Source organism: Leopardus geoffroyi, chromosome D1 (genome assembly GCF_018350155.1).
Source record: "Leopardus geoffroyi isolate Oge1 chromosome D1, O.geoffroyi_Oge1_pat1.0, whole genome shotgun sequence".
NCBI lineage: Eukaryota > Metazoa > Chordata > Mammalia > Carnivora > Felidae > Leopardus > Leopardus geoffroyi.
The window spans coordinates 89,011,110-89,025,909 of record NC_059329.1 but is presented as its reverse complement, the minus strand read 5'-3'; the positions used below and the strand labels follow the sequence as shown (position 1 = coordinate 89,025,909).

The 14,800-nt window shown below is 38.1% G+C and overlaps 1 protein-coding gene across 4 annotated transcripts in view; it reads right to left on the bottom strand.

Annotated features, from left to right (window-relative positions):
• Positions 1-1,402: 1,402 nt before the first annotated feature.
• The window catches only part of PDHX (pyruvate dehydrogenase complex component X), a 73,992-nt gene continuing 60,594 nt past the window's right edge, over positions 1,403-14,800 (bottom strand). For 2 of the 4 annotated variants that reach the window (XM_045484932.1, XM_045484933.1), the window contains 4 exons: positions 12,621-12,779; positions 8,190-8,254; positions 4,569-4,775; positions 1,403-3,357 (listed from right to left, as the gene is read on the bottom strand). In XM_045484932.1, coding sequence (XP_045340888.1) covers positions 3,213-3,357; positions 4,569-4,775; positions 8,190-8,254; positions 12,621-12,779 — 576 coding nt within the window. In that variant the 3' untranslated portion in view covers positions 1,403-3,212. Of the gene's footprint in view, positions 3,358-3,643; positions 4,776-8,189; positions 8,255-12,620; positions 12,780-14,800 lie in introns of those variants that run through there. The other 2 variants (XM_045484935.1, XM_045484934.1) reach the window with 1 other exon arrangement.

Below are 14,800 nucleotides of genomic sequence, written 5' to 3'. Positions count from 1 at the left end.
GTATTTGTTAAGTGTGAAATATGTCATATTTTTATCCGTAGAGAAACTAAGCCCCTAGTTTAAGTTGATATTTTTCCAAGCCTTCCATTCAGAGGGAGCAGTTATATTACTTAAAGTCAGCATTTCAAGTTAACAGGGGGTGTCCATAATGAAAACAAAAATCCCTCAGCATTCTCTGCACGCAATTACCCGAAAGACACAAAGAGAACTATTACAGAAAAAAAAAAAAATGAGCTGATTTAAGAGTGGCCATGTAGCAAACACATCAGTGTTACTACTGAGGAACAGGCCCCTCAGTTACTCCCGGGGGAAGGTGCGGTGTGTTAATACCCAACTATCTCAGCAACGGTACCACCTGCACTGTGGCGAGCTTGAAGTTGGGTGCCGCACGGATCCGGGTTCAAATCCCAGTTGCGATGCCTGAACCATGCGCCACTGGCCAAATTACATGATCTCTTGAGTTTCATTACCCTCCCTTGCAATGATGATGTTAAAATAGGCTGGACCCGCTTTATAGAACTGAGATTAAACGAGACTAGCAACCACCACCACCACGGTTAATTTTCCCTCCTGTTTCCTCATTTTTCATAGGTAAGCACGTTGAGGCACAGAAAAATAAAAGTTTTTACCAAGAACACAATAGAGATAAAGCTAAACCCAGGCAAAAATACTCTTGATTTAATACTTGGAGCACAAAGTACGTACTAAAGGGCAGTAGTTCTGTCGCAAAGGACCGTAACTTATTGAGTGCTCTCCTATAGTTAGTTCCCTGACCAATGCCATTCTTTACCAAACGGGCTGTTGATGAGCCACTGGAAAGAAGCAGAAAAAGTGCAATTTATATGATTATCATTTTGACAACTTACGTGTAATACTTTATGCTTTATCAAGTGCTTGACTAATAGAATATCTCATTTGATCACAACAGCCTCATCTTTAAAAGATCTATTTTTAAGTGATGGGGTAATAAAGAATTTCACAACAGAAAACGTAAATCGTTTTTGGTGTGAATAAAGGCAAATCATGACTAATTAATGATTTTGTGAATAATTTCTCAACTTTTAATAAAAGCCGGTTTCCTTTCATTGTATACATCATGTGCAGTAGAGGTTAGGTGAGAGGTTTAAAAGTATCCGCTTTCCTAGGAAGAAAAGGCTGCTCGAACTTGTTGCAAAAAATACAGATGAGTGATAAAATGTGAAGGTAAGCTTTTCATAGATCAAAAAAATAAAAGACTGCTACTAACAGAGGCTAATCATTTTTCCAAACACATCTTTATGCCTTATAATTTCATTCAATATTACAAGTCTAGACAAACCACACCTTTCCTCCAACCCAGCACCTGTCCCCATCTGCTGCAACCAATGGAAACACTAGGAAGTAAAATTTAAAAGTCCACAAAACTATTTAACATTATTTTATTGGAAGACTGCTGCTTTTTCCATTTACAGAAAGCTTAAATGTCTTCTGAAATATATCATTTGCTGTACATGACTTAATTTTTTGGATGCCGGTGATGTGGGCCGAGGAGGACTGTGTTTGGGACCGGGAAATTACATTACTGTTGCTGCATTATCTGACCGCACACGCCCACTCCGAATATTTGTAATGCACCGCAACAAATTAACATGTACACTATTCTTCACCTCCCCCCCCTTCTTTAACGTCCCCTGACCTAGTGCAGAGTCTAGTTAACTCACTCTTTCATTAAGGCAAAAGCTTCCAGATGGTTCCTGCCGACTGCTGTCCTCTCCTCATTTTGACCTGCCTTGCATATCATGGCCAGCCTAACCTTATAGCAATTCTACGCCATTACTTCTGGTGACTGAAAAATCAACAGAAGTTTCTCATGAATAAGGCCGTATCTAAATTAACAGTTAATTGTTACCTGCAACACATTTGGTTCTTTTACTTCTTCACGTCACCTGAGACAAAGTCCGTCATGATGCAGTTGTGTAATGAGGATACGTTTCCCTTGAACACGAAGATCTAAATGCCATTTTACTTTTTCTTCCACACTCGAACTATAATCCATTAACTCATAGCACCCCCTATCTTTCAATTAAAAGGTTAGGAAACTAGGCTTGCTTTTAACAGAATGTCTGAATGGCTGGCCTGCACGATTTAGCATGAAATTAAATCCGAAATGCAAAGAAGAAAAAAAAATCTAAAAATAAAAGTTCCATTTGACATTACACGTAAGATAGCTGTACTAGTACATATAAATCGCTTAGTATTGTTGCAAACAAAGGAGGTGGGCCAGCAATATATTGATGCCACAAAATAGTGAACAAACTCTGTAAGGGTCACCTGGAAATTGCAAGGGGAGAAGCAGGGCCATTTGACTTATAAACAGTCATTGATATTTCTTTTCATGCCCAAGTGTTAAAAGAAACGTGTGCTGCCTTTTCCTTAGAAGTCTTCCCAACATTTTACTCATTTTCCCTGTTTAAATGAGGAAAAAGATGACCAGATATCAAATTTAATTTTTATATCCTCTCAGTGTGATACCTCTCAGTACTACAAAAACGAGTATCTATTACACACATACAATAAAATAAGATATAAATAATACATATAAAAAGAAATAAACATATATATATATATATGTATCTATAAAAACTGGAGGAGGGAGCCTGCCCAAACAGCATAGAGCTCGTTCTCTAGAATAACCCAAACCGCGTTACTCAGATCAGTGCTACGGCCAATTTCCTTACATAATCAGTGTAAGTATTAGAGAAAACGCTTCTAGTCAGAATGAATTTGTACCAAAAGCTGCGAGGTGAGCCCATGAAAAATCAAAATGCCTCAAGCGTACACGGTATTTCTGCTGTGCAGTTCCCAACTTTCCAAGGCAGGCAGTGGTGGCTATGAGCGTCCAGCTCCCTGCCGGGGAAACAGGTGCATTACCATGTACGCATGTCCGTCTGTGGAAAACAGAGCTCCACGCCAATGCTTATGGCTGTCTCAAGTTCTATTCCTCAGATATAAAAATTAAGAGAAAACAAGTAATTTCAGTTAAAACTGAAAGTAACATAACTTGCAAGAGTTACTTTGAAAAGAGCATTTGGGGACAATTTTTAGTGTAACTGTTAATATGACAAAGGTTTTTAAGACTGCTTTGAAAAACACCGTTTGTAAAGAGTAACTGGATTAAGCATATTCTTAACAGCTGATATACTGGGGCTCCGATGGTTTTAGAAGCTCTTCGGTTAGAGCGTAGGCAGCGTGCTGTCATACCACGTGGTCTGCTTTCTGGGGATTCCGGGTAGCAGACACCAACACGAGCCTTTCTGTGACTGGGTATTTAAATCAGCACCCAATTTCAGGCCAGTTGACGTGCCGATCGTGGTAAAGCTGTTAAAAGAGAGAAACAGGCTCTTCTAACTTTTACAATAATTAGTGAAAAGTTCATACTATTGATGGAATAAAAAGGAGAGTTCCTGCCTACTTCATAAAATTTCCCTTCTACTCTCTTTCAAAGTTTTACATTCCACATCCGTTGTTTTCCTAATGTTAGATCAAGTTTAAATTCTTCCTTTCCTCTTGTAGACTTCCTTATAAGCTGTCCCAGGCAAACTACTAACCAACTTCAAGGATTTGCTAAACTTCTGTGTCCTAACATTTAAAATACAATAGAAGCTTTTGTATTTTCTCACATTTTATTGCACAATACAAACTTGATTCAAATGCACTAAAAAACCAACATTTTGTGTTTAAGTTAACACTAATTCAAAATGTTTGGTAGGAAATAGCATAATTTATTTTAATATATTCCAACTTAATATGAAGGTGAACAGTTTATTTCAGAAAGTTTAGATATTTTACCTATAGTTTATTACTGAAACAAATGTTTTGGTCTCTCTCTCTTATTTTTGACTTTTTAATTCTTCCTCTTTATAAGTTCACAGTGTCATAGAAGTGAAAAATAAGACTGATAGAAACCACTCTAAAACCTATGGCTTTATATACATAAAAAATTCAATAATGTTGCCACAACCCCTAATACAATGTGATCCTTATTTACTTACTATTATCCAGAATACACTTCTGTACATATTAAATTGTTCAAGTATATCTAGAGCAGTGCTTATGAAAAGTGAGGTCCCACTGCTTAAATTAATGGGCTTCTCTTTGACGCTCACTTCTAATTTCGACATAATTCTAACAATTTTTCCCATTTTACAATTTATCATACATTCTCAAATAGTCTAAAATGCTCACATGAGCCAAACAATTTAATTTACATTTCACTTTAGAACAGCACCAGAGGTTAAAAATGAATCTGACGAACCAAATGTTCTCTTTCTTTTACTAGTTACGGTTTGTTATTTATTTCTGTAACATTAAACTCAAGCTGAAAATGAGGACAACTCGGAGGACAAACTCGTTCACCCTAAATAAATAAACAACTCATCCACTTCGCGCTTGTATACCTAATTGTTTTCTTACAGTGTAGGTTCTAGTACCAGCTACTCAATTAACTAAGCCAGAGACCAACTTCTCATGTCGCAGGCTAGGCCAGTCGGATGGGGTTCTCCAGGTTTGCTTTAAAACTTTCAAGAAACCTGGTAGCCAGTTCGTCATCCACCACCCGGCTGTCACTTGACATGGTGACCGTTATGAGCTGGTGCCGCTGCAGCTGGGCATTCCCCTCTTCGTCCCGCGTGAGCTTGAGCACAGGCCGGAATCTCCCGACGGCCAGAATGCAGGCCTGAGGAGGGTTGATCACTGCAGTAAACTCGTCGATGCCAAACATGCCCAAGTTGGAAATACTAGGGGAAAACAGAACACTCTGAAGGTGGCGCGTCCTCAGTCAAAGAACCCTTTCCCGAAGCCTACATTTTTCCTTCACTAAAAAACTGATACAGAACCTTATACCAAGTTATTCAAAGACCAAAGACAAAGACAAACATACCATTCGCAACAGTATCAAAAAACAAGTACCGACACACATATAAATAGTATGTCTAATATAACATTCATTCAGCATTGAACTGGAAGACCTCGGCAGTAGAATATGACAAGAAAAAGAAACGATAAGGTACGAGAAGGACTGGGAAAAAGAAAGAAAACGGTCACGGGACGCCTGGGTGACTCAGTCAGTTAAGCGTCTGACTCTTGGTTTCAGCTCAGGTCAGAACTCACAGTGTGCGGGATCGAGCCCCACATTGGGCTCTGTGCTGGCAGCATAGAGACTGCTTGAGATTCTTTCTCTCCCTCTCTCTCTGCCCCTCACTCACTCACACACTGTCTCGCTTTCAAAATAAACTTAAAAAAAAAAAAAACCCAGAAAAAACAAGAAAATAGTCATTATTCATAGATGAATTGACTGTGTACACAGAAAATCTAAGACTCTACAGATAAAATAGTAGGATATGTAAGTGGATTTAGCTAAGTCACCAGATAAAAAGGCCAATGTAAAACTTCATTTTATATCTATATACAGGTTGCTGTAGTTAAAAATGAAATTTAAAAACAATACCATTTACAACAGTAGCAAAAAATAAATAAAAGAAATACATCTAATAAGACCTCTATGTAGAAGATTATAAAACAGAACTGAATGAAACCAAAGAACTGAATAAGCAACGGTGTAAACCGTGTTCACTGCCCGGAAGATTCAATACTGTAAAGATGTTAATTCTTCTCACGCTGATTAAAAGACTGAATGCAATCCCAATCAAAACCCCAGCAAGGTTTGCATCTATGTGTCTGTATATGAAAAGTGGTAAGTTGACTCTGAAATGTATTTGCAAATATAAAGAGCCAAGAAAGGCAGTTTTAAGGGTGAACAAAATTAAAGACCTCCCTTACCAGGTATCAAAGGTTACACCTTGGTGATAACGAGCAAAAGGGATGAACACACAGGCCAACTGAAGAGACGACACAGAACAGACCAAACACACACATGGTCACTTTTTCAGTGCTATGGAGAAGGAGTCAGCCTTTCAATAGGTGATGTTGGGTCAATGTAATTAATATCCATAAGGGGGGGGGGGTGGTTACAGAATCTTGACCTTTATCTTCATACCAGATACAAAATCCAATTTTAGATGGATTGTGATCTACATGTGAAAAGTTGTAAAACTTCTAGAAAATAACATAGAAAAATAACTTCATAATTCTGGGAGAGGCAAGAATTCTAAATAGAAAACAAATAGTACAAGCTGTAAAAAAAAAAAAAAAAACAAAAACCCCTAAAAAATAGAATTTCATTAAAATTCACAACTTGTGTTCCTTAAAAATCCATGAAGAAAGTTCCAAAGGCAAGGGACGCAGTGGGAAAGGATACGTGAAATAATATGTATCCTATAAAGAACTGTGTGTCTGGAGCTAAGAGCCTTCCACATACCATTTTTAAAAATGGACATAAGATATCAACAGGTACTTTATCTGGTAAGTTACCAGATACCCTAAAGGCTGAAAGATAATGAAAATAGTATTCAATAGCATTAATTTGCCTGACCCCAAAGAGTACCACTACATACCTTAAGAACTGTTACAATTTAAAACCTAACGTTACTAAGCGTTGGTGAGAATATGAAGCAACGAGAATTCTTATGCGCTGTTACTGGAAGTATAAATTTGTATGACCGTTTTGGAAAACTGGCAGTATCCATTAAAGCTTTAATTCAGGAGTTCCACTTTCAGGTCTATACAACAAATATATTCACCGTAAGACACCGATGAGAATGTTCATGGCACCGTTATTGGTAACAGCACCAAACTGTAAACAACAACATACGCCCAAGAGTAAAAGCAGACACTGGCGTATTCAGACGATATGCTACAAAATACTATACGTTGCAAAAGTAAATAACTACTTCACATGGCAACATGGTAATCTCACAGACATTAATGTTGAGTGAAAGAAGTCAGACACTAAGGGATATACATTATTTACATAAAGACCAAAGGTAGCAAAACAAATCCGTGGTGATAATTTTCGGAAAGGTGGTTACCTTTGCCAGGGGGATAATTAGGAAGGGGTAAAGGGAAGCTTCTGGGATGCTGGAAACAGTCTATAACTTGCTTTGGTCGGTTACACTGAAACCTGTGTTCTTCCATTTTTTGAAACATTCACGCTACACTCAGTTCACAGTGTACTACATACACTGTATGAAGGGGACACTTAAAAACAGAGCTGATAATACCTAAAGGATCCAAATGTTAATATTTTCCCCTGAATTATCTTAAAATAAAAGAGATTGCAAGTAGAAAACAAAAGTAGAAGTTTATAAATGTATTATATTTATAATATATTTCTTAATGTTTATTTATTTTTGAGAGAGAGAGAGACAGAGCATGAGCAGGGGAGGAGCAGAGAGAGAGGGAGACACAGAATCTGAAGCAGGCTCCAGGCTCTGAGCTGTCAGCACAGAGCCCGACGCGGGGCTTGAACCCACTTACCGTGTGATCATGACCTGGGCCGAAGTTGGACGCTTAACCAACTGAGCCACTCAGGTGCCCCTATAAATATACTTTTTTAAAGCTTCAGAACCTGCATGTCATTCTGAGAGCACACGAATAGGTTAACTAGCTAATACTAGCAGGCTCCTACGAGCCTCGATATTTCGCTTACAGTAAAACAAAAGTGTTTCAGAACATAGATGAAAAGGACTGACTTCTAGATCTGGTCGTCTGGTTTTGCTTGTTTGTTTTTTTTTTTGTTTTGTTTTTTTTAAAAAAAATTTTTTTTCAACGTTTATTTATTTTTGGGACAGAGAGAGACAGAGCATGAACAGGGGAGGGGCAGAGAGAGAGGGAGACACAGAATCGGAAACAGGCTCCAGGCTCTGAGCCATCAGCCCAGAGCCCGACGCGGGGCTCGAACTCACGGACCGCGAGATCGTGACCTGGTTGAAGTCGGACGCTTAACCGACTGCGCCACTCAGGCGCCCCTGCTTGTTTGTTTTTAATTTTTTTAATGTTTATTTATTTTTGAGAGAGAGAGAGAGAGAGAGAGAGAGCAAGTGGGGGTGGGGCAGAGACAGAGAGAGGCAGACACAGAATCCGAAGCAGGCTTCAGGCTCCGAGCTGTCAGCACAGAGCCTGACGCGGGGCTGGAACCCACAAACTATGAGATTGTGACCTGAGCTGAAGTCAAATGCCCAACCGACTGAGCCACCCAGGTACCCCATGGTCGTCTGTCTGATGCTACTGATAATTCAGAGTTTAAATTTTACCTAAAAGATCCGCCTTGGTATTCTTCAGGTAACAGTTTTCCATCTCTCGCTTTCTTTGATAGAGCCTGAGAAAGAAAAATACACGTCGAGCATGACCACCAGCACCATGTTATGCAGCTGATTTTGCCCCTTGTAATACTTGTCTGGGGTACACACTCATCGCTGATGTGCCCTCACTGACTCTATAAGACATATATATATATATATATATATATATATATATATATACACACACACACACACACACATGCACACACACACACACACACGTCATTTTCTCTAATACAATTCAAAAATGAACAAGTTAGAGCACAGATCATCTACGAAGCTAAAGATGTGAACCGAAACTCTACAAAAATTACTTCCCTTTAAAAATTCTTCCAGTATTAGAATTACCCCATATACCATAACTATGCAGCATGTTTTCTATAGATACAATGAAATTATTCTGCCTATAAAGATTTTTTTGTGAGACAAAGTATTAGAAGAAACCACTCTTGTCGACCTAGTAGCTTTTAAATAAATTTTGTCTAATGACAACCATCACACAACCAGCATATTAGTTTTCATCTTTCAATGTTTCCTTCTTTTTAATAAAACCGAAACATACACATCATATCTATCACTGCAGACAGCTGCAAAAAAAAGCAGAATTGTATTTCACTGTCAATATTATAAGCATCTTCTGTGTTGTTAGTCTTTATAAATGATTTTTAAATGTCTGCTTAACATTCTAAAGACTACATCTGCCACAATTCAGTCATGCCCCCAGTGTTTTAATTTGGTCCACTGGTTTCAATTACTTCATAAAAATCTTCAGAGGTGCAATTACAAAGCTCTAGGACATACACATTTTTTGGGTTCTTGATCTACAGCTGAAGCAATTCCTGAATGAGCTAGTTTTACACCTGCCACGAGGACTGTAAGAATATATTAACTTCATACCACTCTCAGCAAAATTGATTTCTAAAAACTGACAGAGGAAAAGACAGATGACACTCTGAGAATGACGTTAAGAAAAGTAGTTCAGGGGCGTCCGGAGGGCTAAATCTGCTGAGCATCCAACTCTCGATTTTGGCTCAGGTCATGATCTCAAGGTGTGTGGGTTTGAGCCCCGTGTCGGGCTCTGTGTTGACAGACAAACCTGCTTGGGATTCTCTCTCTCCCCCTCTCTTTCTTTTTCTTTCTCTCAAAATAAACATTAAAAAAAAGGAAGTCGTTAAATATTCCTTGACTTGCGCTTGCAACTGACTACCCTCGTGTTAATTTTTGTTTTAATACTTTAAAGACAAAGAAATGGAGGTTGAGTCATTACATATGAAAATTAATAAGGAACTAATTTAGGAGGGGAAGAAAGAGAAAAATGAAGCCACTGTCACCTGGGGAGGTAAAATAAATCTGAGGCTTACTTAATTTTCTGTATTATAGAGCTAACATGGTCACCATCGATGATTTAATTTTTGAAAAATAAAACATTCTTTAAAAGTCTAAAAATGATCTCAACACATCACTGTGACTTACTGACAACTGAGATGACGACATATTTATCGATACTAGTTGGATACAGTTATTTACAAAACTACTTGGATCCAAAATGAATACTGAAAAGGTGAACTTAGACTTGTATGGTCCTTGGACTATCAGAAATATCAGAAATAGGACAATCTACAAATGTGTTTTTTCTGCCTTAAGCGATGTAGCTGTTCACATGATTTAAACAGGCATGTATCATGAACTTTGAAAGGTATCGACTGATTGATTGAAAGGCAGTTCTTTAAAGGCAGATGATCACAACAATCCTGATGAATTACTAGGCTAAAACAAATAAAACACACGTTCATTTTAAAAACTGGACTGCAAGCCCACATAATACACTTAAAAAAACATCTCTCTGTAGACTGTAAACATATCAGCAGGATACTCCTATCAATGAACGCTAAAAGCCTGGCGTAAGAATAATTCTGAGGAGCATCACTGGTTTTACAAATTCCTAATTCTCACTGGGATTTCCCAGTAATGTAAACTTAAAATCAAAACACATGTTACCTGAAGCCTCGTGCCGAAAGGATGTAATACAAGATGACTAGGAAATATTTCTAAAATATGTCACATTCCTTACTAACTCATTTAAACAACATACCGGGTACATCGAGGAAAACTTTGCCTCTGTCTTTTAAAATGTTATAACTAATGAAGCATGGGATCTAAGGCTTGTTACTATATTACTTTATTTAGGGAATAAAAACTTGAACTTAGCTAAGGCATGCCTTTAGCACCACACAATGACATCCTTAAGGTTCGTGAGGGTCAAGAAGTAAAAACTTAGTGCAGGTATTAACCTGGTCCACAGATGGAGCTCCAGAGACCCGCAAACTCCTTGAAAAGTTCATTTCAGTACAAGTTTTTATTGAAAATTAAACAAATAAATTCACGGAGCACCTACTATCTCCAGGCACTCTTTCTTCTAGAATTGGATATATGGCAAGAGCAAGACTGTCAACATCAGACAGGAAGGAACAGAGAAGGATCAACAAATAAAGAAATGAGGTGATCTCAGAGAATGATCAACTGCAGGAACACAGTAACACAGGATAACGTCAGGAAGCTACTTCAGCAACGGAAGCCACAGGAGCCCTAAGAAAATGGCTCATGAATTGCGAAATGCCCCGATTTAAATAAAACCTCACCTCTACTGCTTTCTAGATGCATCACCGTGGGCAGATTTCTTAACGGCACTAAAACTCCATTTCCTCCATTTCAAAATGGGGGAATTAACGTTTCAACTAAGATACGGGGCTGATTAAACACAGTGCTTAGCCTGGAGTCTCACACATGCTAAGAAGAGAGAGTGGGGTGTTGGTCACAGGCGGCAGGGTGGGAGGGGGTGGGAGGGGGTGGGAGAGGGTGGGAGGGGGTGGGAGAGAGAAGCAGGGAGAACAAGCAGCATAGAGGAGCAGCCAGAGCACACTGAAACTTAAGGGTTGCCAGGAATTACAGGAAAACCTCAAGGACTGTCACAGAGGCCCTAGAACATTCCAAAGGGTCAAGGCTGCCCTTCCCATTGCGGAGAGGCTGCTCACACTGCTTCCTTACACCTCAACTTAGCTTCTTTCAGGATATAAGAAAATGGGAACGCTAACACTGCTAATTTAAGAACTATGTATTATCATAGTAAAATTAGTAAATTGGTCAAAAGCAAAGAGACTTTCCTACAATGCTTAATTTTAAAAATTTAATATATAAGAAACACATAAATATTAAAAATAAGAAACATATAAAAATACGTAAGAAAATTCTAACTTTATAGTGAAATTTAACCTCATTTGAATCTCACAAGAACACTAATAATACACGTATTCTCATTGTTGTTGAAAACTTTTGATGACTAAAAGGCACACAACTATCTTAGTAAACCAACGTATCTTACTTTGACTTCTGAATTGGTCGAACTAAGTCACCACTCAATTAAGAAAAACAGTTGCATTTTTATCTATAAAAACACATTCTGCTAATCTTTTCAAAGAGGAGCAAAGAAAGAGCTAACAATGTCCGTTCCACTAAGGCCAGCATTAACTGTATCTAACTCGAAGATTCTAAGAGTATGCTTTTAAAAGCAGATTAACTTGTGTTCGTGTATTTTGGGCAAGTACATCTACGACGTGTATACTGTCAGCTCCCCAAAGAAATCTTATCTTCTACTTTTAAAAGTATACTTGCTCGTCCACTATGTATATACAACTGGTCTTTGGTAAATAAAAAAAAGAGAAGAATCAATTATCTAAATGAGTCTGAAATGTTCAATTCTAACGCTGTAAGAGAAGTGACACTTCCGTCAAAAAATACCTCTGGAAATTATACAGGCTGTCAGAGCCGATCTATTGCCCGTGTTCCCATGCTGTTCAATGGGATATTCTGGGGGAAATCACACTCCTCCATATTGGAGCTAGAAAAACTGCTTTTAAAGAAACTCAGGAAAAATCCAGTACTTTTGCTTCTGGAAAATGAAGGACTTTGAGTGGTCTCAATTCTAGAGAGGAAATGAATAAAATTAGTTTTGAAGAATAAAACACTGTGAACAGTGAGATCTACTCACCACCTACACAGAAATACAGTTTCAGCTTTAACTTTAAAACTATCTAAAATATCATCTTTAGAGTGGAATTCTAGACTTTGGGAAATAAAGCATTCACCTGTAACTTGAATACAGTAGATCCTAATCTATCTGTATGTTATTTCTGAATTTTTGAATATTAAATTTTCTTAAAATGGTTCCTACCTAGATAAAACCTTAAAAACTTTCATACACGATTGATAATCACTTGAAAATACTAATACATAAATATCTCTATCACAGTGTGACTAGATCATGTCAAGACTTTACCAGAGAGTAAATGCTAACATTTTGAAAGCACAGTATTTCCTAAGACATACCTTTACAGAGTCAGCAATTTCCCGTATACCCTTAGCGGCAGCATCTTTTATGATTGGCGTAATTAAACCTTTATCTGTTGCCACAGCCACTGAAATGTCAATAAAGGGCAGTTGCTTTGGGCCGTCTCCATCCCAGCTTACATTAACATCTGGCATTTGCTATGAAACAGAAATAGAAAAAACATGTCACTAAAGAAGCAGCTTTAGAGCAAGGCGGTTACAGAAAAATAACTAAAATTATTCTGCATTTTTGAACGTGAATATAGGTGGACAGAGCAAACAAATGAAGATCTGGTTTGAAACAATGATTTGGATCTCAGTGTTAAATGTCGTCTATGTTTGGGAAGAATAAACATACCATCTTTTTTGAAGCAAGCTTCAGGAAACACTGATGGACCTGTTTTGATCGCTGTATACTAAATCATGGCTAAAAAAAGGTCTCCCTTTGTTAAATCTGATTACTAAAAAGCATTTAACATTTGCCATACTTCCTGCCTCATACAGTGACCAACATGGCCTTAAGGAGAAGAGAAGAAGGGAGGGGAGCGGGTAGCAACATTCAGCCACATAATTCCTGAGGCATGTAGACGGCGCAATTATCTAGCGCAGCCCTGGCGGATATCATCCGGCCCCTAATAAGTGACTTCTGTATTTAAGAGAGATTTCCCAGGCTTCACCAACATATGACAGATACTGTGTATAAGCATGCATGTGTTTAATATACATACAACTACACGGAAGACGAAAAGAGCAGAGGAAATGGCTAAACGCCTGGAGACCGTGTATACTGACACTGTTGCCAAGTATCGGAGAAAGTGATGGTGAAAAACAGCAAACACAGACGAACTTCTCTTCCCACTCTTCGCTTGGGTAACACCCTACCTAAGTGTACTTCTGAGCCCTCCCCGAAGAGGCCTTTCCCACTGTGCTCCTCCCCGGCCTGTTATGTTCATTCCTGCTGCTCGTTCATTCGAAGTCATCAAAGCTCATTTGTCAAAATCAGACACGGCGAAGTCGCAAAAAACCCCCCGAAGATTTTAAATTCTTACAGAGGACGCTAAAGCAAAAGAGGGGGAAGAAAAGCCCCTCCCAAGTAAGGAATATCTGGCAAAAGAAGTGTAATTACGCAGCCATGCAACAAAAGCCCAGGGGACATGGTCTCAGTTGTAGGCAAAGGAAAATTCATACCCTTAAACTTTCTTATTCGTATTTATAATCATTATTTCACATTTTCTAATAAAATATTTTCAACCGAAGTCTAATCTAATTCTACTCTGCAGCTAAGGAAATGACGGAAGGAATACATAAACAATATAAAAGACTGAGCACACAAATATACATTAATAACAGCGAGACAGGGTCTAGAATAATGCCAGCCTTGAGGACATTACGATATTAGAAGAAACAGATTTAAATAACATTAGGCTAGTTAAGTTTGGGAATCCAGATGAAATGAGTGATTTTCTGGGAATATAAAAGTTTCCAAAAGTGATTCAAGAAAAAGCTGAAAATTAAACAGCTCAATAATTATGGGGGAAAATGAGAAAGTCATCAAGTCTACCTCCTCAAAACAGAACTAGGCTGAGATATTTTTATTGGTGAATTCTATAAACTTCAAGAAATAAAAATCTTTTAATAAAGAAAAAAGTACAGAGAAAGGAAAGAGAAAAAGGATCCAAATTCATTTTAAGAAACCACCGATTTAAAAAAAAAAACCTGATAAAACTAGCACAAAATTTAAATTACAATCACGGTTCCTAATACAAAATTATGAAATGAAATGTAATGTAATGGCCACTGGAGATTCACTTAAGGAGGGCAAGAATGATTCATAATTAGAAAATCACTAATACAATTCAAAATATTATTTGGTCAAAACACAAAAGCGTATGAACCCTTAGATACGAATGGCTAAGAAAAGGCATGACTTTAAAATTCTCCATTACTGTATTGTCCAAGAAATAAAAACAAATTCCTTATGAGCATACTTTAAATATAGCACTTAATACGCAGTGATCCAGAAAAATAGCCTGGTTATAGAAAGAAAGGCAGGACGGAAAATGGTGCAGAGCAGGAAGGCAGGAAGCCTGGGTTTCCAATCTACGTGTCCAGCCAGAGACCCCACCGCTCACCTGCCTTCCTGGCCCCTCCAATGGGACACCATTTGGCTTCTCGAACTG